This window comes from Phaethon aethereus (genome assembly GCF_964289735.1).
Source record: "Phaethon aethereus genome assembly, chromosome: 29".
In the NCBI taxonomy this organism is placed as follows: Eukaryota; Metazoa; Chordata; class Aves; order Phaethontiformes; family Phaethontidae; genus Phaethon; species Phaethon aethereus.
Genome location: NC_138605.1, coordinates 2,873,133 through 2,899,358, shown reverse-complemented (window position 1 = coordinate 2,899,358; position 26,226 = coordinate 2,873,133). Strand labels below are relative to the sequence as shown.

Here is a 26,226-nt window from a genome sequence, read left to right as displayed (position 1 = left end):
GGGGTGCGGGGTCCCGGCACCCCCGGAGCGGGGCGGCGGGGACCAAGGGGTGCGTGTCCCGGGACCCCCGGAGTGGGGCGGCGGGGACCAAGGGGTGCGGGGTCCCGGCACCCCCGGAGCGGGGCGGCGGGGACCAAGGGGTGCGTGTCCCGGGACCCCTGGAGTGGGGCGGCGGGGACCAAGGGGTGCGGGGTCCCGGCACCCCCGGAGCGGGGCGGCGGGGACCAAGGGGTGCGTGTCCCGGGACCCCCGGAGTGGGGCGGCGGGGACCAAGGGGTGCGGGGTCCCGGCACCCCCGGAGCGGGGCGGCGGGGACCAAGGGGTGCGTGTCCCGGGACCCCCGGAGTGGGGCGGCGGGGACCAAGGGGTGCGGGGTCCCGGCACCCCCGGAGCGGGGCGGCGGGGACCAAGGGGTGCGTGTCCCGGGACCCCTGGAGTGGGGCGGCAGGCCCCGGGGTGTGGGGTGGGAGCTCTGGGTCCCATGTCCCCCCCGGCACGACCCCCCATGTCCCCCCGGCGCGGGGCCGGCGGCTTCCGGCACCATTAAAGCGTCCCTAGTACACGCGTGTCTGTGCTGCCGCGGGGCGGGGCCCACGCGTGTCTGTGCTGAGGCGGGGCCCACGCGGGGCGGGGCCCACGCGGGGCGGGGCCGGGGTTGCCTGTTGACTCGTCCCGGCCCCGTCACATGATCGCGGAGCGCACGGAGCGGCGGCGCCGGTGAGCGCCCGGGGCGGGGGAGCGGCGGCGGCACCGGAGCTCCGGCGGCATCGGGAGCGGCACCGGGTCGCCGGGGCCGGAGCCGGAGCGGGGGAGCGGGGCGGGGAGCGGGGCCGTGGGACTCGGGCAGGGGGAGCGGGGCGGGGGCCGGGACCGCGGGGCCGGGACCGCGGGGCCGGGACCGCGGGGCCGGGACGCGGGGCCCGGGGCTGAGGCGGCCGCTCCCGCAGGACGGGCCATGGCGGTCGAGGGCGGGATGAAATGCGTGAAGTTCCTGGTTTTCATCTTCAACTTCATCTTCTGGGTGAGTGCGGGGTCGGGGGGGTCCCGGGGGGGTCCCGGGGGGGTCCCGGGGCCGGCAGCACCGGGCCGACGGGCCCTGCCTGTGGTGCCCCGCCGGGGACCCGCCCGCCCCAACCCCATGGCAGGCAGCAGCCCCCCCCACTGACGTCAGCTCCCCCCCCCCCCCCGGCCCCTTTGACACCCGCTGGACCCCCCCTGCAGGCCTGGGTTGGGGTTCACGGGGGCCCCGGGGGGGCCTTGCTGCCTGGGGGGGCTGCAGCGGATGCTGGGGGGCGCGGGGGTGAGGCTGCCCACCCGGGAGGTGCCTGTCACCGCGCAGCGTAGCGGCCACACGCCACCATCAGTAGGTTCCAGGGGTAACGAGGCTGGGCAGGGCAACGCTGGCACACCCTGGCTGAGGGTCGCCGAGCCCCAAGGTCAGGGTGGGGACCCTACGGGTGGCAGAGACCCCACGGGTGACTGGGTCCCCCTGGGCCCCACGGCTCCTGGCTGCCCCCGGCAGGGCATGGGTTTGGGGAAGTCGGGGTGAAGAAAGAGCCGCTGGGAGCCCAACGGCCGCCACGGGGTGTGGGGGGGCGTCGGGGGGCGGCCGCCTTGCTGTCCCCCCACGCAGGGAGTGCCTCGTCCCGGTCCCCACCCCGATCCGGCCGGGCTGAGTCACCCCGGGGGGGCCGGGCCGCGGCCAGAGGGGGCCATGGCGGGGCCGCCGGCCGCCGCCGCCGCCGGACGTGTTTGTGCAGCGGCCGGGCCCTGTTTGCCCACACCCAGCGAGCAAACAGGGCCCGCGGCACCGGGGGGGCCCGGCTGCCGCGGGGAAGCCGAGGCTGGGGGGAGGGGGGGTGCCCCCACCCGTGGGGGGTGCTGGAGGCGGGGGTGGGATGGTCCCGCTGCTGCCCCAGCGCCGGGACGGGCCGCGGGCGCCCTGTCTCCCGCGGGTGCCCGCCGGGAGGGCGCGTGCCTGGCGTGGACCCCCGCCCTGGACCACCCCCCCGGCCTGCCCGTGGCCCCGTGGCGGGCGGGCTGGCACCGGGGCCCCCCCTCCGAGGCCTCTCGCCGTGGCCGGAAGGACGAACTTCCCGAACGTCCCGGCCTTCCCGCGGCCGCCGGCCCGGCCCCCCAGGGTGTCGCGCCGTGGGGCCGGCCCGGGCCCCCTCGCTGGGGACACGGCCGGCGGGGCTGCGCTGGGCCGGGGCGGGGGGGGCAGAGGGGATTCCCCCCCCCCCGTCACCCCCGGGACCGGGGTCCCCCGTTTGGGGCCAAACCCCAGAACCGCCGCACCCCCCGGGAAGGGAGGCGGCTGAGCTGCGGGGGACCCCCACCCCGTGGCGCCGGCTGCCCCCCAGCCCCCTCTGCCCCCCAGGTGTGCGGCGTGGCCCTCGTCGCCATCGGCATCTACGCCCAGGTGGCCCTGGGTAAGGCGCTGGCGGTCAGCAGCGCCTCCGCCTCCAGCACCCCCGTCGCCATCCTGGTGCTCGGCGTCGTCATCTTCTTCATCTCCTTCTTCGGCTGCTGCGGCGCCTGGAAGGAGAGTTACTGCATGGTGACCACGGTGAGCGCCCCGCCGCCCCCCCCCGGCCCCCCCCAGCTCCCCCGACCCCCACCCTGACCCCCACCCTGTCCCCCCGCAGTTCGCCGTCCTGCTCAGCATCATTTTCCTAGCGGAGATCGCCGCCGCCATCGCCGGATACGTCTTCAAGGACAAGGTGGGCATGCGTGGGGAGGGGGCGCAGGCCTGCCCGCGTGCTGCGGACCCCCCCCCTCTGACCCCCCCGCGCCCCCCAGGTCCGCTCGGTGCTGGAGGACGGGCTGTGGGACGCCATGCGCAAGTACGGGGAGGACAAGCCCTTGACGGAGGCCGTGGATGAGCTCCAGACGGACGTGAGTAACGGGGCGGGGGGCCGGGCCCCCGGGGCTTGGCCCCCCCCGTGACCCCCTGGGGTTCCCCCCCCCGTCCCCGGCAGTTCGCCTGCTGTGGAGCCAACAACTACACGGACTGGGCCACCATCGAGCGGTTCAAGGTCAACGACACGGTGCCGCAGTCCTGCTGCCGGGTCAACATCACCTCCTGCAACGTCCACCCCAGCCCCGCCACCGTCCACGAGAAGGTGAGACCCCCCCCGTGCCCCCCCTCCCCGCCTCGCCCCGGGGGTCCGGCCGCCCCCTGAGCCCCTCTGCTCCCCCAGGGCTGCCTCCAGAGCATCGAAGCCTGGATGAAGAAGAACATCCTCATCGTGGCCGCGGTCGCGCTGGGCATCGCCTTCTTCGAGGTGGGACGTGGGGCTGAGCCCCCCCCGTGTGGGGCTGGGGGCCCCCCCCTCCCCGTGTATGGGGCCGTGCGGGACGGGGACCACCGCCCTCCCCTCTCCCTTTCCAGATCCTGGGCATCATCTTCGCTTGCTGCCTGATGAAGGGCATCCGCAGCGGCTACGAGGTCATGTAGCCCCCGGCTCCCGCTGCCCCCGGCCCGGGGGGCTCCGGGGGCTGCTCCCGCTCGCTCGCCCTCTACAAGCTCCTCCGGGGCAGGGCCCCGCGTGCCAAACCCCTCCCGGGGGGTCGCTGCCGTTGGACCCCTCCCCGTATGCCGGCAGGGGCTGGGGGGGCCGCGGGAGCCCCCCCCGGTTTGGAAATAAAAAGAACAGCTTCCGTAGAGCCGCGTGCCCGCCGCGCTGGGGCTGCGACGCGCTCCCTCGGGGGTGCGGCGTCCCCCCGCCGTCCCTTGACCCGGGGGGTGCTGTAGGGTGGGGGGAGCCCCCGGTGCTGCCCCATCCTACGACCGGGACCTCCCCACCAGGAAGGGACTGGTCCCACTGGGACGCGTGGCCTTGGTGTGAGCCGCCCTGTCCCGCCCCGGTGCTGAGGGGCTGCCGGGGCCTTGGCTCGGGGGCCACGTCGCCGGGGCGCGCCGCGGCCGGCGGAAGGGCGGCGACGGTGGCGGCGTCCCTGCGGGTCCCCCCCTCCCCGGGTTGCGGCGGGGCTGGGGTCTCCACGTGCCACCACAACGCCACCAACGGTCCCCGGGCCGTGCGGGGACCCCGTCCGGCGCCGGGGCTGCCGCAGGGACGAGCACCGCAGGCGGCGGTTTGCACGGCACCCGGGGTGGGCGGTTTATTTGCAGCGCTGGTTTGGGGCAGGGCGGGGGGGTCCAGCAGCCCGGGGCGGGGGCTGGCGGCCGCCGCGGGGGGCTAGCGGACGCGGTGGGCCGGCTTGGGCAGGATGGCGGCCAGCGCGAAGTCGACGAGGCAGGCGGGCAGGTAGGAGGCGGGCAGCCAGAGCAGCTTGGCGTCCCAGCCCGCGCTGTAGCGGGTGCGCGGGTGCCGCGCGCCCAGCGCGTGCTCCATGCAGCGGGTCACCTTGCTGAGGTCGGCGTCGCACATGGCGTTCATGATGAGCCGCTGCACCTTCAGGTCTGGGGGATGCAGGCGGGGTGGGGGTCAGGGATCAGGCAGCCCGCGGCCGGGGGGGACGCCGAGGCGGCGGGGACCCCCTCCCCGCCCCGCTCACACTTGCGGAAGAAATCCTCGCCGTAGCTGAGCCGCGTCTCGGGCGCCAGGCGGTCCCAGAGCCGCTGCAGCGACGCCTCGATGGCCTCCAGGTTGGTCACCGCCGTCTTGAAGAAGCCGGGCTCCACGATGCTGACCTTCACCCCGAAGTGGTACATGTCGCGCCTGCGGGACGCGCGGCCGTCAGGGCGGGGGGCCGGGGGCCGCGGGGCGGGCGGGGGGGCCGGCACCCACCGCAGGCTGTCGGAGAAGGCCTCGACGCAGTACTTGGAGATGCAGTAGCCGCCGCCGTTGGCGGAGAGGCGGCCCAGCACGCTGGAGGTGTTCACCACCCGGCCCCGCGCCCGCTTCAGCAGCGGCAGGAGCTGCAGCGTCACCTCGATGGCGCCGAAGGCGTTGACGGCCATCACCTGGCGGTAGTCCTCCATCCCCATCCACTCCGTGGGGCCGATGGGGTTGGCCACCCCCGCGTTGTTCACCAGCCCGAAGAGACCTGGCGGGGCGCGCGCGAGGTCGGCGGCCACGGTCCCCTCCCCTGCGGACCCCCGGCCTTAGGGTGGCCCGGGGGGGGGGGCCCCCTCCCCGCCCGCCCCACGGCCCCCTCGTCCTTCGCCTCGGGGTGCTCCGATGGGACCCCCCCGTCCTGCCCTGCGCCACCTCGTCGGGGACCCCCGCCCTGGGGACCCCCCATCCCGCCCCACGCCCCTCGGCGGCGCGCCCCGTCTCGCCCCATCGCGTCCCTTGGCGGGACCCAACGTCTCGCGCTATAGCGGCTCTCCCGGGACCCCCCACCCTGCCGGGACCCCACCGTGCCCCCCAGCACCTTCCCGGGGGCCCATCCTGCCCCGCTCACCTTTCTCGCCCACCTCTGCCCGCACCCACTCGACGGCCCGGCGGATGCTGTCGGAGCGGGTGACGTCGAGCAGGGTGGTGCGGAGGTGGCCGGAGCAGCCCCGCTGGAGGCTGTCGGCCCCTTTCTGGGTCAGGCAGGCGGCCAGCACCCGGTAGCCCCGGCGGGCCAGCCGCCGCGCCAGCAGGTTGCCGAAGCCGCTGTCGCAGCCGGTGATAAAGACGTGCTTGTCCTTGACGGAGGGCAGAGTCCGGCGGTCCCGCACCAGCCAGCCCAGCGCCCAGGCCAGCGCCGCCAGCAAGAGGTACGGCCACATGGCGGGGGTCTGCGGGGCCGGGGGGCGGTGGGAGAGGAGCGCGGGCGTCCTGCGCCGTGCCCCCCGCCCCGCCGGCTCAGCCGCCGCACCCCGAGCTGAACCCGGGCTCCTCGCTCAGCAGGTAAAGCCACGCGCCCCCCTCCCCGTGCGGGGGACCCCCGCACGCCCCGCCCTGCCCCACGCCGTGGGGGGCAGACCCGCCCCCCCCCCAGGTGGAGGGTGGGGAAGGGGGGGGGGGTCTGCGGCTTGATCCCAGCTTGCGGTGGGTCCCACGCGGGTCTCTGTCCGTGCCCAGGTGCTGTGGGGTGCCCGGTGACCCCGGGCGGTGGTCCCTGCCCTCCCAGCGTGGGGGCGAGCACCCCGTGTCCCCCACCCGTCCCCAGGCGCATCTCCGACCGACCTCCCTCCCGCCGGGCCAGGCCGTCCGCGCGGCGTGCCGGGGATTAGCCGGGTGCGCTGCGTCACGCCTGGCCAGGGCCCAGGGCCCGCGGGGCGGCACCGGGCGGGGGGGAGCTCCCAGCTGCCCCCCCCCACCCCCCCGGCCCAACCCCGTCCCCCTCCTGCCCTCCCAGGGCAGGGACGACCCCAGGTGCCTTCTGTCCCTGACCTGCACGGGGAGGTGACCATCACCGTGGCTTCTGGGACCCCCCAACCCGCCTGCCCCCGCATCCCCACCCCCCTCCCGACAAGGAAGTCCCAGGGGGGGCTTTGTCCCCCTCCAGGAGCCCTGTTTCAGGGGGGTCTTTGGGGGCATCAGGCTGCCCCCACGGCTCCCAGCAGCGGCTGCTGGTTGGGGGTTATGAACCCACTGGGATGGGGGCTCCAGGCTGGCCCCCCCCAGCGGGGCGGCAGCCCCCATCCCTTCCCGGCCCTTGGGGTCATGGGGGGACCCCCCCGTGTCTGCCCGCGTCCCCGGAGCCAGGTGAGGGCAGGGGACGGGCAGCAGCCACCTGCCCAGCCTGGACGGTGCGGGCTGCCGCCGTGCACGAGACCCGACAGACTCATCACGCTGTGCACGAGACCCGACGGACTCATGACACCGTGCCCTGCAGCCATGGGGCAGACCCCTGGCGGGGGCTGCTGCGGGCCCCGGCTCGCCTGGCACCCCCGGCCTGGGTTGGGGGGCAGAGGGGAGTCCCCCGCCGAGCCCCCACCTACCTTCGGTGGGACAGAGGGCTCCGGGTGCTGCTCCGGCCGCGGCGGCAGTGGCCGTCTGAGCCGGGGGGGCCGCGGCCGCTCCTCCCCCTGCGCCGGGGCAGAGCCCGCTGCCAAAGTTCACGGCCGGCCAAGCCTCCTTCTGCCAGGCGCGGCTCTGGGGGGGCCCCGGGCGCGGGGGGGGGGGGCCAGGACACCCCTCGCCTTGGTGGGGGACCCTCACCCCGGAGGAGCCCCTGAGTGGAGCCGGGAGGGAGGGCACCCCCCAGGGTCCCCGTCCCAGCCCTGGGAGGGGGCATCGCCCCGAGCTGGGGGGCCGAGCTCTGCCCCGGGGATTAGAGCCCTGCGGGCCCAAAGGGGCCCTTTGTCCGGGAGAAAACGGGGCCGCGGCGCCGGCGCTAAGCGGCAAAGAGGATGAGGGGGCTTAGGAGGGGGCAGCGAGGGCCGTGCCAGGGCCCCGGCCTCCCCGCGCAGCCACGCTTTATTCTGCCCGCTCCCCGGAACAGAGGGGTCCCCCGGCTGCGGCGCCGCGGCCCGCGTCATCTGCCAAGCGCGGCGCCGGCGCCGGCTCAGGAGCAGGAGGGCTGGAGCTGCCCCTTGTAGACGTACTCCAGCGCGGTGGCGATGGTCCGCATGTCCATCTCGATGCTGCGCGCCCAGTTCTCCACGTCCCCGATCTCCTGTCGGGATGGGGGGGGGGCTGTCAGGGAGCCGCCGGGGGGATTTTGGGGGGGGGGTCCCACCCTGGCTGGGACCCTGCGGGCGCCGCCCGCCGCGGTGCGACCTGGCAGCGCGCAGATGATGCTGCCAGACCGCGCCGGCGTCGAGCGGCGGGGCCGGGGGACGCAGCCCGCCGTCCCGTGGTGACGCGGGGAGGGTCCCGGAGGGAAACCCCTCCCTCCCCGTGCCAAGCTGGGGTTGAGGGGTGACCTCCCCCAGCCCCATGCCGGGGGGGGGGGTACACCCCACCTTGAGGGCCTGGTTGAAGTTCTCCACCATGGTGATCCACTGCCCCGTCTGCCGCGCGAACTGCGCCGCCTGCGCCTGCAGCGTCTTCACCTCGTGGTCCAGCTTCCGCTGGTTGACGTAGGCCTGCGCCACCCTGCCGGGGGGCACGGGGGGGGCACGCGGGGCTGGGCTGCCGCCCCGGGGCGGGGGGCGGCCCTGGGGAGGGGGTGGTGGCCCGCGGGGAGGCCAGTAGTTGGGCAGGGTGGGGGGCTTGGGGTTCCCTGGGCAGGGGTTTTGGGGGCGAGAAGGGGCTTGGGGGTGTCCCTGACCGGGGGGGTTGGGGGTGCAGGGGTCCCTGGATGGGGGTTTGGGGGTCCTTGGTGAGGGGTTTTGGGGGTGGAGGGGCCCCAGGGTTGGGGGGGGCGCCTGGATGGGGTGTCCCAGGGTAAAAGGGGCTGGGGGGGTTCAGGGGGTCCCGGCCGGCGGTGGCGGGGGGGAAAGGGCCGGGGGGGTGGGGGTCCCGGGGCTCTGAGGGGGAAGGGGCGGGGAGGTGGGGGGGGGCCTGGGTGGGGTTGAGGAGCCTTGGCCAGGGGTTTAAGGGGCAAGGGGCCAGCGGGGGGGCCCAGCCAGGCGGGGGGGCTCGGCCTCACCCCACGTTGAGGTGATCGACCAGCGCCTCGGTCAGGCGGGTGGCGGCGGCGATGGCCTCCCTGCGCCGCCGCTCTGCGGGGCCGTGACGCCAGCGGGGAGGCGCGTGACGTCAGCGCGCGGGGCTGTGACATCACGCTCCACCCTGCCGGCCACTCCCCCGCCCCTCAGCACACACCACACCCCCCCCCCGCTGACGGACGGCCCCGGCGGCCAATGGGGTGCGCGTCCGGGCGGTGCCCGCCCCCCCCCCCCCCCCGCGGTGAGCGGCAGCTCCCGCCGCCAATCGGGCCGCTCCCCCGGGGCGCGGGGCGGGGCCGGTCGCCGTGGGGACGGGGGCGGGCTCACCCTGCAGCTCCCGCCGCTCGCTTTGCCGCGCCTGGTGCTCCTTCAGCAGCCGGGACAGCATGGCGGCACCCACACGGGCACCGGCACGGCGCGGCCCGCCCCGCGTCACCTGACCGCCACGTGACCGCCACGTGACCGCCACGTGACCGCCCCGCCCCGCCTCCTGCGGCCGGCGGGGCCTATAGGGGCCATAGGGGCCGGGCTGGCGGCCGCGGGGGGAGGGGCTAGAGGGTCCAGTCGGGGCCTGTAGCGGCCGGGGCAGGGGCTTGTAGGAGTCTATAAGGGCCTGGGTGAGGCCTATAGGAGTGCAGCTGGGCTATGGGGGCTCGGTGGCGCCTATAGGTTCCTGCGGGGGCTACAGGGGCCTGGCTGATGGCATGAGGGGGCTGTAGGTGTCCAGAGGGGCTATACGGGTCTGGGTGGTGGCCTGTGAGGGTGGCAGGGGCATGTCGGGGCTATAGGAGCTGGTTGAAGGAGTGAGGAGCTGTGGGGACTATAGGAGCCTGACTGGGGGTCTGTGGGGGCTATAGGAGCCTGGCCGGGGATCTGTGGGGGCTATAGGAGCCTGGCTGGGGGTCTGTGGGGGCTATAGGAGCCTGGCTGGAGGTCTGTGGGGGCTATAGGAGCCTGGCTGGGGGCCTGTGGGGGCTCTGGGAGCCTGGTTGGGGGCCTGTGGGGGCTATAGGAGCCTGGCCGGGGGCCTGTGGGGGCTATAGGAGCCTGGCCGGGGGCCTGTGGGGGGCTCTGGGAGCCTGGCCGGGGGCCTGTGGGGGGCTCTGGGAGCCTGGCCGGGGGTCTGTGGGGGGCTCTGGGAGCCTGGCCGGGGGTCGGGGGGTGCTCTGGGAGCCTGGCCGGGGGTCTGTGGGGGGCTCTGGGAGCCTGGCCGGGGGTCGGGGGGTGCTCTGGGAGCCTGGCCGGGGGCCCAGGCACAGCTTGGCTGCGGCACGGGGTGCCAGGGTCCCCACCCCATCTTCGGGGGGCTGGGGAATGGGTGAGCCGTCTCTCCTCCCTGTGACCTGTGATGAGCGGAGCAGTGCTCTGCTCCCCGCTGGCGGGGCAGAGGCTGGGGATGGCTGGAGGAGCCGAGCACGACAGGATGGACCACCTTGGGAATTCCCGAGCTCTCCGCTGCTTCCTGGCTGCGGCGGGACCGAGACTGGGGCTAAATCTCAGATAATCCAGCATCGTCCTTGTCAGGGTGTCCCAATGTCAGGCTGCTGTGTGCCAGGACGTAATGGATGGGGCCGGTAGCGAGAGAAATGAGCTGGCGGGGGGGAGCCGGCCGGGCTCCCGCGATGCGGCTGTTGCCAGCAAAGTGCACTATGAAAATTAAATTGGCCTGCGGAGCGCCGGAAGGGTGAGCTGGCAGGAATGCCGGGATGCGTCTGATCTCACCGGGCTTAATCAGCCCGAGACCTGGGGTGAGGCTGGTCCGCTGGCCAGGCGCCGGCTGGCCGCAGCCGAGCAGCATCAGGAGGAGGAGGAAGATCTCGTCATCCCCTCGGGTTGGGCAGGGGAAGGGAGTATCGGGAAGGCGAAAATAGAAGGCTAGGACCGCGAGGAGGGGGCGGTGGTGGCGCGGGTCGGGGCTGGCAGCGTTCGGGGCGCGCTGGCAGGCTCGGGGCGCCGGCAGTGCCAAGTTCTGCCTCGTCGCAGCCGCCGTCTTCACCGTTTCTCCTCGAGCTCCCTTCAGCGCCGTCCTGGCAGGGGTTGCCCCGTCCGGAGCGGGATATGCGTCTCCGCATCCCAGCTGGATTCTCCCCGTGAACTCAGCCCCTTGTTCCTTCGCCATCCCCTTCGTGCTCCGAGCTGGTGAGCCGGAGGAGCTCTGGCCGCAGCTTCAGGAACTCGAGCATAAAACGTGGCCGGAGATAAACCGGTGAATGGGTAAAAGTAACGGCCGCGCGCCTGCCCGCTGCCGGCCCGCTCGTCACGCAAGCCAGCCCTTGCCTGCGGGAGCCCCTGCAGCCTTGGGAAGGGCAGAGGAATTTATTTTGCCGTTTCCGTCGTTAGCGTGCCGGGCTAACGGGCGCTGACGGGCCGAGCGCGCGATGAGGCCGCTCCGCTCCTCCCTGCGCCCGGGCCTGGCGCGCGTCGGGGGCAGCGGCTCCCCGTGAGCGGTTTGGTATCGGGGGGGGTTGGTGTTCGCAGGGTAACCGCCGGCAGCTCTCCCACCCGCGGGAGCCCTGGGGCGACGCCCCGATCCCAGAACCGCGCCAGCCCGGTTCCCGCCCTTCCTTCCGCAGGAATGAGGATCGCTGCCTGGGGGGGACCTTTGCTGGTGACGGCTGACGCTCCCGCGGGCGCTTGCGGCACTTCACGCCTCGCCCAGGCGCCGGCTCCGGCTCTCGGCGCACGCCGGGGATGTGCCTCGGCTTCCCTTGCTGACGCTGCCTGGGACGGCGGTGAAACGCGCTGGTGTCCGTCCCGAGAGGGACGGCCGGCCCGGGCCGTGGACGCAGGAGCGGCTCCCGCGCGCGGCTCCGCCGCCTCCCTCGTCCGCTCTCGCCTCCTGCCGACGGAGCACGCGCCGCGGGGAGAGCCGGCTTCGGCTCGGCCCTTCGCAGAGTTAACGCCGCTGGCGCGGTGGCTTGGCCGCGCCGGGGGAGCCCTGGGGAGCGTTTCCCTCCCTCCCCCGGCGAGGGAGCGAGCGGCGGGTGCCATCCTCGCCCTCCCGGCCCTCGCCGCTCCCTGGGTCCAGCCGCCTCCGCGCCCGGGGGAGCGCCGCCCCGCTCCCCCGCTTTTAGCTCCCGTTCCCGCAAAAGCCGGACGAAGACGTCCCTGCGCTGCCCCCGGGCTCCGCCGCCCTCGGGTGGGTGCGGGGGGCTCAGCCCTGCACCCCCCCAGCTCGGCCGCGCCGTGCGGAGGCCAGCGGGGTGGGGGTGAGGCTCCTGGGAGCTCGGGATTCGATTCCAAGCCAGGGCTCGGCGCAAAGGAATCCTCCCAACAAGGAGTTTTCTCCTCCTGACGCGCCCGTTGCTGCCTGACCCCCCCCGTGCTCACCCCCCCAGCCGTGAACACCCTCGCGCCTGAGCCGCCGGGAATGGCGTCCTGCGGTGAGCCGGGCCGGGGGGAGCACCCCCCCGGCAAACCCTGCCTCCTTTGGACGTTGGCCCTCGCACCGAAAATAAAATTCTCTCGAGACGGCACGGAGGGGATGGCGAACTCCGCCGCGAGCGCCCGGGCGCCCGCGCTCGCTGCCCGCGCTCGCTGCCCGCTCCTCCGGGCGCAGCGACGGCAGCACCCGCTTGCGCCGGCCTCGCTGAAACCCGCTCGCCGGCAGCTGGTGCCGGGGTGGGCCGAGGCCGTGCGGCCCCGGGAGCGCCGAGGTGGGACATGTCCTGTCCAAGGTGGTTTTGGGGTTGGAAATCCCTGACCCGCCGGGCTCCGGGGGGGCCAGGCCCCCCGGGGAGCTGCTGCCGCTAATCCGGAGCAGCCGGCTTCTCCGGCACGTCACCCGGCTCAGCGTGGGGAGCGCTCCTGGCCGGGACCCCGCCGTGGCAGCCCCGAGGGTCTGTCCCGGCCCAGGGCTCCCCAGGGCTGCTGCTCGGGTTTGGGTCTGTCTGAGGGGAACCGGAGCGGAGTTGGGGGCTTGAGGGCGCGGTGCCCCTGCGGTGGTTGGTTTGGAAGCCGGGTGCCGGAGCGAGCTGGGGACGCACGCCGGGATCCTGTCTCCTCTCCCCCCGCTCATGGGCACCCTGAAGCCCTGATCAGTTTTTTTGGGGGGGTCCCTGGGTGCTGAGGGGCGGCACCGGGAGCCCAAATCATGTTTTTTAGCTAGATCAGCCGCTCATCTGGCTCCCCGGCCGCCGTCCGTTACAGCCGGCCCGATGCTCGCGTGATGCCGTCGGGCAGCGGCGGCTGCAGGGGAGAGCTGGGGGGGGAGCTCCGTGCCCCCCTGCCGGGGGGGCTGTGGGGTGCGGGGGGGCGGCGGGAGGCTGAGCAGCCCCCCTTGGGACCGGGTCTGTTCCCGTCCTCCGCTCCCAGGCAGGGATCGGCACTTTCCCACGTCAGGAGCGGGACGGCGGGGACGGCGGGAAGGGATTAGGGCTGTGAAAGAGGAAAGAAGGGGCGAGCGTGGGGAGGGCTGGATGGCAGCCGGGTGGGGGGGCGAGCCGGGGAGGGGGGCACGGACCCTCTTGGCCCTGCCCTCGTCCCCCCACAAGCGCAGGGCTGGCCGGCAGTGAGGAGGAGGAGGAGGAGGTCGGGGTGAAGGACTGTTGCTGCGTCCGGCGCGGAGCCGGCGCTCGTTCACACGGCCGGAGCGGCCCTGCCAGCTCCCAGATATCCTCCCGGGCCTGCGGGGAGCGGGAGCGGTTAAAAATAGCCGGTGTGCTGGAAAATATGACAGCCCCCCCTTACCCCCCCAGGCTGCCGTGTGGGGCACGGGGCCACGCTGGAGCCACAGCCGCCCCCGCGGGACCCGGCCCCGCTGCCTCCGGGGTCCTGCCGGGCCCCCCGTCCCCTGGGAGCCCGCGAAGGCACCGGCCCCGCCGGCGTGGGGTGCGCGGGTCCCGCTCCTGCCAGGGAGCCGGCTGCGCCCCCCGCTTTGGGGTGCAGGGGGGTGACTCCCAGCCCACGGGTGGAGGCGCCTGGGGGGCTGGCAGGAATCTGGGGACGGGGCTCGGTTGTCCCCGGGGGGGCTGTCCCAGTCCCTTTCCCACGGCCATCCCCGTGAGCACGGCCTGGGTGCTGGGGAGCCGCCGGGACGGCACATTGCCGTGGGGGCACCTCGGGGGGGGTCGGGGGGTAGGGATGTCGGGGGGTGGGGGTTTCGGGGTACCACGGCAGGTGACGGGGCTTCAACATCTGCCTCCACGTGTGGGGCAAACTGGTCCGTGCGGCATGGGGGGGCCCTGAGCTGGGATATGGGGGGCCCTGAGCTGGGGTATGGGGGGACCCTGAGCTGGGGTATGGGGGGACCCTGAGCTGGGGTATGGGGGGCCACGCGCTGCGGTGTGGGGTGCGGCACACCACGATGTGGGGTGTGATGCCCTGTGTGGGGTGCGGTACAGGGTGGCGGGTGCCGTGCGCTGCGCTGTGGGGTGCTCTGCCCCACGCAGCGAGGTGTGTGTGTGGGGTCCCCATGCAGCGAGATATGGGGGGCGATGCCCCGTGCGGCCGGTGTGACCCAGCCCGCGGCGGGCGGGGCGGGGGCCGAGCTTCCCCGGCCGCCCGGGCTCCTCCTCGCCGCCGGCCGGCGCGGCAGGGAGCGGCGGGGAGCGGCGGGGAGCGGCGGCATGGCGGGGGCTCGGCGGCTGTGGCTGCCCTGGCTCAGCCTGCGGCTGTTGGCGACCGCAGCCTTCAACTTGGACGCCACCAGCACCCTGCTGAAGGACGGGGACAAGGGCAGCCTCTTCGGCTTCGCCGTGGCTCTGCACCGGCAGCTCAGCCCCGAGCCGGCCGGCTGGTGAGTGCGGGGCTCCGGGGGGACTCCGGACCCTCGGCCCGGGAGCCACGGGCCGGGTCTCCCCGCTCTGCGCCCCCTCCTCGGCTCTGTGTCCCCCGCGCTGACCTGGGGACCGGCAGACCCGGGCTCCCCGCGCCGTTCGGGGCTCCGCCGCCCGCCCCCCGGGACGCTGGAGGGGCCGGATCCTGCCCCTCACGGCTTCGGGGTGGGCTGCACACCCGAGGGGACGGGGACGGGCGCGGGCACCCGCCGCCCGCGCTGCCCTGCTGCCGCCGCTCCTGAATTAGTCAGCAGGAGCCGGGGGGGATGATTGGGGGGCGATCGATGCCCCGAGCGCAGCCCCGGGGTGCTCGGGCGGATGGACCCCCTTCGGCTGGGCCCCCCCCCCCGGGCCGTGCCCGCCGCCTCCCCCGCGCCCTCTCGCCGCTGAGCTGGCAAACGCCCACCCGGTGCGTGCCCGGGCAGCCACCGGCTGCGGCCGCTGCGGCCCCCGGGAGGCTGGGGCTGCTGGCGAGGGTCGGAGCGCCGGGGAGCGCCGGGGACCCCCGGGGACCCCCGGAGCGGGCAGGTCTCAGGGCGCTGCCGCCCCGGCCGCCCCCCTCCACGTCCCGGGCGCGGAGGGCGACTCGCCCCGCGGTGCCCCGGCCCCCGCGCCGGTGTCCGCCTGCCCGGCCCCCCCGGCCCCCGGCGGGGCCCGGCGAGGGGTTCGGCCCCGCGGGTCCCTCCACCGCCCCCGGGCCCTGGCACCCTGGCAGCGCCCGCTGCCCGGCGCGGGGTGCGCTCCTGTGCCTCCCGCCTTTTTTGGGCATGTTGCTGCAGGGTTATTTTGGGTGAATTCCAGTTTATTTTTACCGGCTCGGCCTCTCGGCCACCCCCCGGGGCTCCCTCGCGTCCTGAGGCCACCGTCTCCCCCGGGGAGAGGGGCAGAGGTGGCTGCAGGTGCCCCGCGGCCACCGAGGAGCCACCCGCGACGCAGCACGCATCCGACCTGGGGACCCCGGCCGGGGCTGCGCGGGGTGGGGGTCGGGGTGGGGGTCTGGGCGCCCCCAACGCTGCCGCACCAAGGGGGATGGGGCAGGGAGCGGGCAGGGAGCGGGCAGGAGTGGGGGGTCCGGGTGTGCGTCCTGCACCCCCTCCCCTGCCCACACGTGCAGCGAGCTGCGGCTGAGGCCTAGAACGCGGCTGCAGCTGCTCGGGCAGGCAGGCTGGCACCGCGCTGGGCTGGCACCGCGCTGGGCTGGCACGGCCGGCGGCCTGAAATCGGTGCGGGGGCGCGGGACAGCTGCGCGAGGGCGCGGGGACGGGGAGGCTCCGGATGGGGGACAGGGAGGGGGGGACGGGACCGGGTGTGCGAACCCAGCGTCGCACGTGCCCACTTGTGCGTGGCCGGGGCTCGTGGGGGGGGCCGGGTGCTGCCCGCCACCCTGACGGGGGGGGCTCCCTGCCGCGGCAGGTTGCTGGTGGGGGCCCCCCGGGCGCCGGCGCTGCCCAGCCAAGGTGCCAACCGGACCGGGGGGCTCTTCGCTTGCCCACTGACCCCCAAGCTCTCCGACTGCTGGCGGGTGCCCATCGACGAGGGAGGTGAGGTTCCCCCCCCCGGGGGTGCTCCGACGGCGGGGGCCGCCCCGGCTCCCCGCCCTGGGGGTCCCGGCGGTGCTGACGCTGCCCGTCCCCGCCAGTGGACCTGCAGCGGGAGAGCAAGGAGAACCAGTGGCTGGGGGTGAGCGTGAAGAGCCAAGGCGCCGGCGGCAAGATCGTGGTGAGCGCCGGAGCAGGGGGACGAGGGCTGCGGGGGTGGGGACCCCCGGCACCGACTGACCCCCCCGCTCCCCACGCACAGACCTGCGCCCACCTGTACGAGGCGCGGCACCGGGTGCGGCAGCCGCTGGAGACGCGGGACGTGATCGGGCGCTGCTTCGTGCTGAGCCAGGACCTGCGGGTGCGGGACGAGCTGGACGGCGGCGAGTGGAAGTTCTGCGAGGGGCGGCCGCAAGGCCACGACCGCTTCGGGTCCTGCCAGCAGGGCCTGGCCGCCGCCTTCAGCCCCGACCACCACTACATCCTCTTCGGGGCGCCCGGCACCTACAACTGGAAGGGTGAGGACGGGGTCCGTGCGGGCGCGGGGCTCTGCGCCGCCGCCCGGGCGCGTGTGCGGGTGCGTGTTCCTGCCCGGGTGGGCGTGCAGGGTGTGCGCGTTGCACGCGTGATGAGCGCGCAAGCGGCGGGTGTGAGCGCGCGCGGGTGAGCGCGCCGCGGCTGAGCGCACGGGTGTGTGCACGCTGTATGAGCGTGCATGTGTGCGTGCGTGTGCCTATGGGGGTGTGTATGCAAGCGCGTGCGCATGCATGCAGGCACGTGCACACACATGCAGGATGCGTGTGCGCGCCGGGGGCGTGAGCACGCTATAGGTGTGAGCGCACGGGTGCGCGCACGCTGTACGAGTGCGCACGTGTGTGTGCGGATGGGTGCGTGCACGCACGCCAGCGGGTGCGCTTGCAGGCAGGCGTGCGCACATACGCGCACACGGCGTGCCTGCGCGTACGAGCCCACGGAGGTGTGTGCTCTGCACGCGTGCGCGCCCGTGGCTGTGCACACGCGTGTGCAGCGGCGCGCCCACGCGTCCGCGCGCCGGGACGCCCAGCCCAGGGGCAGGTCCGCCCGGCGAGCGCAGCGCCGCGGGGCAGCTCGGCGCCCCGTTGTCCCCAGGCAGCAGGAGGGGCCCCGGGGGGTCCCCACCCGGCCCCCTCACCCCTCCTCGCTTCGGCAGGGAACCTGCGCGTGGAGCTGCTTAACCAGAGCTCCCTCGACCTGCTGCGCTACGACGACGGCCCCTACGAAGCCGGGGGCGAGAAGGACCAGGACCCCTCGCTCATCCCCGTGCCCGCCAACAGCTACTTCGGTACGGGCGCGGCGGAGACCGGGCGCGGCGGCACGGCACGGCGCAGGGGACCGCACCGTCGCTGCCGTGGGCCCCCCCGGCCCCGCTGCCCGGCTCCAGCCCGCCCCGGCCACGGTGCCCACCCTGACGCCCCTCTCTCTTTCTCTCCCGCCCGGCCGCGGCGCAGGGCTGCTCTTTGTGACAAACATTGATAGCTCAGACCCCGACCAGCTGGTCTACAAAACCCCCGAGCCTGGCGAGAAGGTGCCCGGCGCGGCCGGCGACGTGGCCCAGAATAGCTACTTGGGTTCGTAAGCGCCGTCACCGGCGGCGTCCCCGTGTGCCACCCTCCCCGGAGCCGTGTCCTGTGGCGTGTCCCCCGTGTCTGCGGAGGGGAGAGGAAAGGAGCGCTCCCGCGGCCTCGGCCGGGCCCTGCGCGCACGCGTGCACGTGCGCGTCCCCGTGCGCGCACGCGTGCACCGGGCACGCCTCCCCGTACACGCGGCATCGCCCCGCTCCTCGTGCACGCACGCACCGAGCGCACCCCCCCCTCGCATGCGTGTGCGTCCCCCGCCCCGCGCACAGCCCCGCGCACACGTCTGGCTGCGCACCCCCCCCTCGCCGCACGCTCCCACCCCTCTGGGGTCCCTCTGGTGCAGGCGTGCGCCTGTGGCCGTCACCCCCCCGGGGTGGGGGGTCCCAAGCCCCCCCAGCCTGGGCTCCCCGCAGGCAGCGCTGCCTCGTCCCCACCCTGTCCCCGTGCCCGTCCTGTGTCCTGTCGCTGTGCCGGGGCTGCGGCGGGGGCACCGCCAGGCGGGGGGGGCAGAGCCCGTGGGGGGCACAGAGCCTGGCGTGGCCCCCAGCGCCCCACCGTCCCCCCGCTCGTCCCTCCGGAGATGTTTCTGCATGGGGGGTGCACGGTTCTCGCGGGGGGGGCGGTGGCCGGGGGGCTCGGGGGGCTGCGTGGCTGCCGGGGGGGGCTGCGGGGGGGCCGCACACTGCAACCGTTGCATGTGGGGAAGGGGCTCCCGGCCCCCCGCCGTGGAGGGGGCTCTGCCGCTCTCTCCAGCTTGGGGGCGGTTCCGACCCCATCAGGCTCTGCTCCGGGACTTGCTGCTCTGGCCCCAAAATCTTCACTTCTCTCCCCAAAATCTTCCCCTCTGGCAATGCGGGGAGGGGCTGGTCCTCGCTCACCCCGCAGCCTCTGCTCCCCTTGCGGCTTCCACCGGCCCAGGGCTGGGGAGGGGACCCCGCGGTCCTGCCCCCCCCAGCCACGGCCGCCGCGCCCCGGGGAGCGCAGAGCCGGGAAACTGAGGCAGGAGCAGAGCCCCCGCTCCCGCGCCAAAGCACGAGGGTCCCCGAGGGGAGGCCAGGCCACGCAGGGCTGAGCAGAGAGAGAGAGACGGACGGACGGACGGACGGGCAGACGGCGGGTGGGGGGGGTCGGGGGGGCCGGGGGCCGGGCGGGCACCGACGCCTGCCCCCCTCCGCAGGCTTCTCGGTGGACTCGGGCGCGGGGCTGACGCGGAGGCGGGAGCTGAGCTTCGTCACCGGAGCCCCCCGCGCCAACCACACCGGGGCCGTGGTCATCCTGCGCCGCGACAGCGCCAACCGCCTGGTGCCCGAGGCCGTGCTGCCCGGCCAGCAGCTCACCTCCGCCTTCGGCTACGCCGTCGCCGTGCTCGACCTCAACAGCGACGGGTGAGTGGTTTTGGGGCTGCCCCCCCCCCCGCGACGGCTCGGCCTCCCCAGCCTGGGTGCCGGCTCCTCGCCCTGGCTCGGTGCGCCGGGGCGGCTTGCCGCGGCCGGGGGGGTGACGGAGCCCCTGTCCCCGTAGCTGGATGGACCTGGTGGTGGGGGCCCCCCACTTTTTCGAGCGCAAGGAGGAGATCGGGGGGGCCGCCTACGTCTACATCAACCCGGGGGGGCGCTGGGACTCCGCCACCCCACTCCGCCTCAACGGCACCCGCGGCTCCATGTTCGGCATCGCCCTCGGTGCCGCCGGGGACCTCAACCAGGACGGCTTCCAGGGTGAGGGGCTCGGGGGGGTGCTCTGGGGTCCCCATGGACTGTGACAGCCTGCGTCCTGCTGGGGAAGGGGGGGTGGCACGGGGGGCTGCATCCCATAGGGGGTCCTGGGAGGGTTCTCAGGCCCCCCCACTACCTGCCCTTGCCCCCCCAGACTTGGCCGTGGGAGCCCCCTTCGACGGTGCCGGCAAAGTCTACATCTACCACGGCAGCAAGCTGGGCATCGTGGCAAAGCCGGCGCAGGTGAGGGGGTGCGGGGCCGGGGGGGTGCGTTGCCCACGGCCCCCCGGACGGTTGCCGGTGTCACGGGTGCCGTGTCCCCAGGTGCTGGACGGGGAGGGCGTGGGAGTGACGGCCTTCGGGTACTCCCTCTCGGGGGGGCTGGACGTGGATGGGAACCTCTACCCCGACCTGCTGGTCGGCTCCCTGTCCGACACCGTCGTGCTCTACAGGTGAGGGTCCCACCCAGGCAGCCCCCTCCCGGGGAGCCCCCACCCCCGAGCACCCCCATGGCAGGGCTCCCCCAGCCCTCCCGGGGCATCCCCTGAGCCAGGGGGTCCCTGGGCGCGGCCGGGGGTCCCGGCAGGGCGCGAGTGCCAGGTCTGCAGAAGGCTCGGGGTGCCCTCGGGGCGGGGGCCAGCCTGGCACCCCCCGTTTCTGCCCCGGCAGGGCCCGGCCGGTCGTCCACGTCTCCAGGAACGTCTCCCTGCTCCCCCCCAACATCGACCTGGAGCAGAGCAACTGCCAGCACCAGGAGGGCGTCTGGTGGGTGCCACCCGCTCCCCCCACCCGCCGCCCCTCCCCAGGCACTCGGCCGGGGCACGGCTGGGGGTGGGTGCGCCTGTCTCACCCCGTGGCCCCCCCTGTCCCCCCGCAGCGTGGACATCCAAGCCTGCTTCAGCTACACGGCCAGTCCCGCCAGCTACAGCCCCCGCCTTGGTGAGCGCGGTGGGGACGGGCAGCGGGGCGGGGGACCCCTGGGGTGGGAGCAGAGGGACCCCCGGCATCGCACCCGTCCCTCTCCCCCCAGTGCTGGAGTACGTGTTCGACGCCGACACGGACCGCCGGCGGCTGGGCCAGGCCCCCCGTGTCTCCTTCCTTGGCCGACGTCCATCGGACCCCGAGCACCAGTTCTCCGACACAGTGGAGCTGCCCCGGCAGCACGCCCGCGCCTGCGTCAAAGCCACCTTCCAGCTCCAGGTGGGTCCCCATCCCCATCCTCATCCCCACCCTCATCCCCATCCCCACCCTCATCCCCATCCCCATCCTCATCCCCATCCTCATCCTCATCCTCATCCCCATCCCCACCCTCATCCCCACCCTCATCCCCATCCCCATCCTCATCCCCATCCCCATCCTCATCCCCATCCTCATCCTCATCCCCATCCCCACCCTCATCCCCATCCTCATCCTCATCCTCATCCTCATCCCCATCCTCATCCCCATCCCCACCCTCATCCCCATCCCCATCCTCATCCTCATCCCCATCCTCATCCCCATCCTCATCCTCATCCTCATCCTCATCCCCATCCTCATCCCCATCCCCACCCTCATCCCCATCCCCATCCTCATCCCCATCCTCATCCCCGTCCCCACCCTCATCCCCATCCCCATCCTCATCCCCATCCCCACCCTCATCCCCATCCCCACCCTCATCCCCATCCTCATCCTCATCCTCATCCTCATCCCCATCCTCATCCCCATCCCCATCCTCATCCCCATCCCCATCCTCATCCCCATCCCCATCCTCATCCCCATCCTCATCCTCATCCCCATCCCCACCCTCATCCCCATCCCCATCCCCATCCCCATCCTCATCCCCATCCCCATCCTCATCCCCACCCTCATCCCCATCCTCATCCCCATCCCCAACCCCATCCTCATCCCCACCCTCATCCCCATCCCCATCCTCATCCCCATCCCCATCCTCATCCCCACCCTCATCCCCACCCTCATCCCCATCCCCATCCCCATCCTCAGCCCCATCCCCACCCTCATCCCCATCCCCATCCCCATCCTCATCCCCATCCCCACCCTCATCCCCACCCTCATCCCCATCCTCATCCCCATCCCCACCCTCATCCCCACCCTCATCCCCATCCCCATCCCCATCCTCAGCCCCATCCCCATCCCCATCCCCACCCTCATCCCCACCCTCATCCCCATCCTCCTCCCCATCCCCATCCCCACCTTCACCCCTGGCCCCGTCCCCCCACGCCCCCTCACCTTCTCCCCCCCGCCCGCAGGACAGCATCCGTGACAAGCTGCGCCCCATCACCGTCACCCTCGCCTACGGCATCCGGGGGGCCGGGGCCGCGCGGCAGAGCCGGGGGGCCACGCGGCAGAGCCGGGGGGCCGCCCTGCCGCCCCTGTCGCCCGTGCTCAGCCCCCAGCAGCCCAGCAGCCACCGCGCCGAGGTGGGGACCCGGCCGCCGCCACCCCCCGCTCGCCGGGGCTCTGGGGCGCGGCGTCCCCGACCCCCCGTGTCCCCCCAGGTGCATTTCCTGAAGCAGGGCTGCGGGGACGACAAGATCTGCCAGAGCAACCTCCAGCTCCGCTTCCAGTTCTGCGCCCGCCTGGGGGACGCCGAGTTCCTGCCCCTGCCCCGGTGAGCGGGGCCGGGTCCCCACCCCGCGGGGCGTCGGGGACGCGCCGGGGGGGCTCACGGCCGCTCTGCCCCCAGGGGCGCGGACGGCACCGCCGTCTTCGCCGTGAGCGACCAGAAGGACGTGGCCCTGGAGATCCACGTCACCAACCTGCCCTCGGACGCGGCGGCGCCGCAGCGGGACGGGGACGACGCCCACGAGGCCGTGCTCACCGCCACCTTCCCGCCGGAGCTGCCCTACTCCGCGCTGCGCCCCTACGACGGCCGGGCGCCCTCGGTGCGGCGGGGGCCGGGGGGGGGCTCTGGGGCGGTGCCGGGGGTGCGGAAGGACGGAGACGGTCCTGGGGGGGACGGGGCTGGCGCGGGGCGGGGGGGTCAGCCCCGGGGTGCCGGGGGGATGCCGGCGGCGGGGGCTCAGCTCTCTGCCCCCCCCCAGGACAAGCCGGTGGTCTGCCTCGCCAACCAGAACGGCTCGCAGGTGGAGTGCGAGCTGGGGAACCCCCTGAAACGCGGAGCCCAGGTGGGCACGGCTCCCCGCTCCCCCGGGCCCCCGGCTGCCGGCCCCGGCCCCGGCCCTCACCCCTCTGCCCCCAGGTGCGGTTCTTCCTCATCCTCAGCACCCTGGGCATCACCATCCAGACCACGGACCTGGCGGTGGAGCTGGCCCTGTCCACGTGAGCCCCGGGGGGGCCGGGGGCCTTCGCAGCGGAGCCCCGCGCTCGGCTCCGTGCGTGGGTGCGTCTGCGGGGGGGCTCGGGGGTGGTGCCCCCCCCCGACCCTCCCCGCCTCTCCCCAGGATCAGCGAGCAGCCGGGGCTGGAGCCGGTGGTGGCTCGCGCCCGCGTGGTCATCGAGCTGCCGCTCTCCGTGACGGGGTGAGTGAGGCTGGGGAGGGGGTCCGGGACCCCCGCCCCGGGGCTGCCCTGACCCCCGGCTGTCCCCACAGCGTGGCCGTGCCGCCCCGGCTCTTCTTTGGCGGGGTGGTGCGGGGGGAGAGCGCCGTGCGGCGGGAGAGCCAGGTGGGCAGCGCCGTGCGCTTCGAGGTCACGGTGAGTCGCCCCGACGCCGCGGCGGGACGGGGCGCGCGCGGGATGCCGGGGGGTCTCAGCCCCGCGGCTCCCCTTCCCGCCCCGTGCTCCTGGATGGGGGGCGGCTGCGGGGCGGGGGGTCCGCGCTGCCCCGCTCACGCCGCCGCGTCCCCCCGCCCCGGCAGGTCTCCAACCGGGGCCAGTCTCTGAAGACGCTGGGCTCGGCCTTCCTCACCCTCCTCTGGCCCCACGAGATCAGCAACGGGAAATGGCTGCTCTACCCCCTGCACCTGGAGCTGGCGGCGCCGCCGGGGCCGCGGGCAGCCTGCAGCCCCCCCGCCAACCCGCTGCGCCTGGCCCTGGTACGGCCGCGGGGGTCCCTCGGTGCCGGGGCGGGGCCCGTGCCGCCCCCCTCCATGCCCGTCCTTTCCGCCTGCCCAGGAGCCACCGGGGGACGCTGACCCCTCCGAGGAGCCCACCCCGGGGTCCTGGTGGGTGCCGGCACCCGCAGAGAAGAGGAGGAACGTCACGCTGGTGAGTGGGGTGGGGATCCCAGCTCGTGGGGTCCCCCCGCGCCTGGCGAGCCCCCGCGCCTGGCGAGCCCCGGCTCGTGGGGCGCGCAGCCGGGCTGAGCCCCGTCCTGCAGGACTGTGCCCAGGGCACCGCGCGCTGCCTGGCCTTCCGCTGCCCGCTGCACAGCTTCGAGCGCGCCGCCGTGCTGACGGCCCGCGGGCGCCTCTGGAACGGCACCTTCCTGGAGGTAGGAGGGGCCGGGGCCGGGGCCGGGCCCCCCGGGACGGGGAGTGGGCTCAGCCCCTGCCCCCGCCTCAGGAGTACCTGGCCGTCACCTCGGTGGAGCTGATCGTGCGCGCCAGCATCTCGGTGACCTCGTCCATCAAGAACCTGGTGCTGAAGGACGCCTCCACGCAGGTCTGGCCCCGCCACCCCAGCCCCCCGGCCCCCCGGCCCGCCACCCCCTGACCGCCCTCCCCTCCCCAGATCTCCATCTCCATCTACCTGGACCCCGGGGCGGCGGTGGCCGGCGGCGTGCCCTGGTGGGTCATCCTGCTGGCCGTGCTGGCCGGCATCCTCGTCCTGGCCCTGCTTGTCTTCATCCTCTGGAAGGTGAGAGGCAGGGACGGGGTCCCCGTGGCAGGATGTGTCCCCGTCCCCGTGGCACAGGCTCCCCCGGACATGCGGTGCTGTGCCCCCCCCCAGCCATGCCGTGCCATGCCGTGCCACGCCAGCTGTGCCGCGCCACCTCAGCTGTGCCGCGCCGCGCCAGCTGTGCCACGCGGTGCCACCCCAGCTCTGCGGTGTCACCCTAGCTGCGCCGTGCCATGCCACCCCTGCCGTGCTGTGCCGTGCCGTGCCGTGCCGTGCCATGCCGTGCCACGCAGCCTGGCCTTGCTCAGCCTCACCCTCTCGCTTCTTCCCCAGTGCGGCTTCTTCAAGCGGAGCAGCCGAAACTCCCGCTATGCCGCTAACTATTACCGGGCCCGCCTGGGCCTGCAGCCCTCCGCGGCGGACAAGCAGGCGCTGGAGGGCGAGCGGTAACGCAGGGCTCTCCCGCCCCGGCGCCGGCGGGCAGCGAGCACGGGTGCGCAGGGGTGCGCGAGGGCCGGCGCGGTGTGCCGAGGCGGCGGCACGAGGGTTTATGGCGTCAGGGCGGACGGACGAGGGTTTGCAGTGCCCGAGCCGGGACGCGCGAGGCCTTGCCGTGCTTGCGCGTGGGCGTGCGAGGGTTTGCGGCGCGCGTGTGCCTGGGTTTGTAGCGCCGGCGCAATTCTGCGAGGTTTGCCGTGCCCGGACCGGGACGCGTGAGGGTTTGCAGTGCTGGCGCGAAGCGCTCGCCCCTGTGGTGACTTCTGGGGGGAGCGCCGAGGGGTGGGCAAACGCCGGCGCGAGCGCCGGTGCCGCGGGCTCACGGAGCCGTTCCCGAAGCCGGGGTGGCCCCACGGGCCCTGACTCCGCCGGCCCCCCGCAGCTGGGCTTCTTCCGCCGGGCGCGCTACGCGCCGCCGGCCGTGCCGCAGTACCACGCCGTGAAGATCCCGCGGGAGGAGCGGCAGCAGTTCCGCGAGGAGAAGACGGGCACCATCCAGAGGAAGGAGTGGGCCGCCAACTTGAGCGAGGCCAGCGACGGCCATGTCGCCCCCAGCTCAGCGTAGCCCCCCCCCGCCCCAGGGATGGCATGGGGACAGCGGCACGCGCACGGGACGCTGGACGCGGGACCCTCCTCCCCGGCCCGGGGGAAGGGCCCTCTGGCACCGCGTGTGCCGGCGCACGCCTGCCTTGGCCAGGCACACGGAGGCTGCTCGCACCGGGACGGGGCCAGTCGGATCCATGGGAAGGGCTCGGCCCCACAGGAGTGGCTGGGCCCCACGGGGAGGGCTCAGGCCCACGGGGCCACCTCGGCCCCACAGCGACGCTCGGCCCAATAAAAGGACCAGCCCCTACACAGAGACCATGTCCCTTCCTGGCAGCCCGGGGTTGTCGGCCATGATGGGAGTGGCGGGCGTGGGTGGGGTAGGGAGCCGCCATGGTGGGTGTGGCGGGGATGCCGCCATGATGGGTGTGGCCGTTTCGACGGGCAGCGGGTGCCTACGCTGCCGGGGCCAGGACGAGCCCTGTCTGCCGGCATAACGGGGCTCGTGGCCGTGCCCGCCCGTGGGTTGGGTCCGGCCGCCCCCGACTCGGCGGCAACGGCGTCCCGGAAAGGAGTGGGCGCCGCCCTACCCTTAGTCAAGATGGCGGCGCCCTGACCCAAGATGGCGCCGCAACGCAGAAGCCGCGTCGTGCCTTTAAGATGGCGGCGCCCATCGCGGCTTCAGCGCGCTTCATGTAAACGTCACATCATTTTCCGGTGAATACCCGGAAGTGGCCCCGTCCATGGAGGCGGCCGGGAGGACGCCGTCGCGGAGCGGCTGGAGCCTCCGCTCCCGGGGATGGTGAGGCCGTGGCGGCGGCACCGGCGCTACCCTCGGCGGGGGGATGCGGGCCCCGGTCTTCTCCGGGACCGGGGGTGGGGGTGTCCGAGAGACACCGGCAGGGCCCTGTACACCCCCCCGCCCACCCCCGTGTCCTCCATCCCCTCCCTGGGCCCCCTCACGTAACCCCCCGTGCCCCCTTGTGCGTGCCCCCCTGCCTTTCTCCGTGTCCCTCGCTGTCTCCCACGTCCCGCCGTGGGCCTCCCCCATCTCCACGTCCTCTTCATTTCCCCCGTGTCCCCTTGTTTGTCCCTCCCCACGCCTTCCCGGTGCCCCCCCGCGCCGCCACAGAGCTGGAGTTCCCCCCTAGCTCCCTGGAAAGCTGCACCCCCAGCTGCAATGGGGGGCCCGGAGGTCCCAGCAGCCCCACGGCCCTGTGGGTGAGCTCTTGGGGAGCAGCCGGGGACTCCCCCTCCTCTGCTCCCCACAGACGTGCTGCTCTCCGGACTGATGGCGTCGGGCGCGACGAGCCGCTCCGAGGACGAGGAGTCGCTGGCAGGGCAG

At 74.6% G+C, this 26,226-nt stretch overlaps 4 protein-coding genes across 4 annotated transcripts; 2 read left to right on the top strand and 2 right to left on the bottom strand.

Moving 5' to 3' along the window:
* Window positions 1-955: 955 nt before the first annotated feature.
* On the top strand, window positions 956-3,669 carry CD63 (CD63 molecule; the record flags this gene model as incomplete). The annotated part of the gene is made up of 7 exons (XM_082011771.1): window positions 956-1,021; window positions 2,381-2,569; window positions 2,649-2,723; window positions 2,803-2,898; window positions 2,982-3,125; window positions 3,204-3,287; window positions 3,395-3,669. The coding sequence occupies 7 exons, from the start codon at window positions 956-958 to the stop codon at window positions 3,458-3,460; spliced, it is 720 nt and encodes a 239-aa protein (XP_081867897.1). The 3' UTR covers window positions 3,461-3,669.
* A 249-nt stretch (window positions 3,670-3,918) lies between these two features.
* On the bottom strand, window positions 3,919-5,794 carry RDH5 (retinol dehydrogenase 5). The gene is made up of 3 exons (XM_082011859.1): window positions 5,374-5,794; window positions 4,522-5,013; window positions 3,919-4,426 (listed from the first exon to the last, which is right to left on the bottom strand). Exons 1-3 carry the CDS (start codon window positions 5,684-5,686, stop codon window positions 4,203-4,205), a joined length of 1,029 nt encoding a protein of 342 aa, XP_081867985.1. The 5' UTR covers window positions 5,687-5,794; the 3' UTR covers window positions 3,919-4,202.
* Window positions 5,795-7,383: 1,589 nt separating this feature from the next.
* On the bottom strand, window positions 7,384-8,846 carry BLOC1S1 (biogenesis of lysosomal organelles complex 1 subunit 1; the record flags this gene model as incomplete). Its single annotated transcript, XM_082011961.1, has 4 exons — window positions 7,384-7,521; window positions 7,811-7,943; window positions 8,440-8,512; window positions 8,786-8,846. 4 exons carry the CDS (start codon window positions 8,844-8,846, stop codon window positions 7,411-7,413), a joined length of 378 nt encoding a protein of 125 aa, XP_081868087.1. The 3' UTR covers window positions 7,384-7,410.
* Window positions 8,847-13,976: 5,130 nt separating this feature from the next.
* ITGA7 (integrin subunit alpha 7) lies at window positions 13,977-25,164 on the top strand. The gene is given in 28 exon segments (XM_082011808.1): window positions 13,977-14,195; window positions 15,649-15,776; window positions 15,875-15,954; window positions 16,036-16,291; window positions 16,963-17,094; window positions 17,261-17,380; window positions 18,567-18,774; window positions 18,911-19,104; window positions 19,256-19,344; window positions 19,426-19,553; window positions 19,771-19,866; window positions 19,979-20,040; window positions 20,132-20,301; window positions 21,348-21,518; window positions 21,597-21,709; window positions 21,785-21,983; window positions 22,143-22,226; window positions 22,301-22,380; window positions 22,503-22,580; window positions 22,652-22,754; window positions 22,919-23,095; window positions 23,175-23,267; window positions 23,380-23,493; window positions 23,565-23,663; window positions 23,733-23,858; window positions 24,174-24,221; window positions 24,223-24,333; window positions 24,721-25,164. Coding segments are annotated over 28 exon segments (3,612 nt in total). The 5' UTR covers window positions 13,977-14,025; the 3' UTR covers window positions 24,904-25,164.
* The last annotated feature ends 1,062 nt before the right edge of the window (window positions 25,165-26,226 follow it).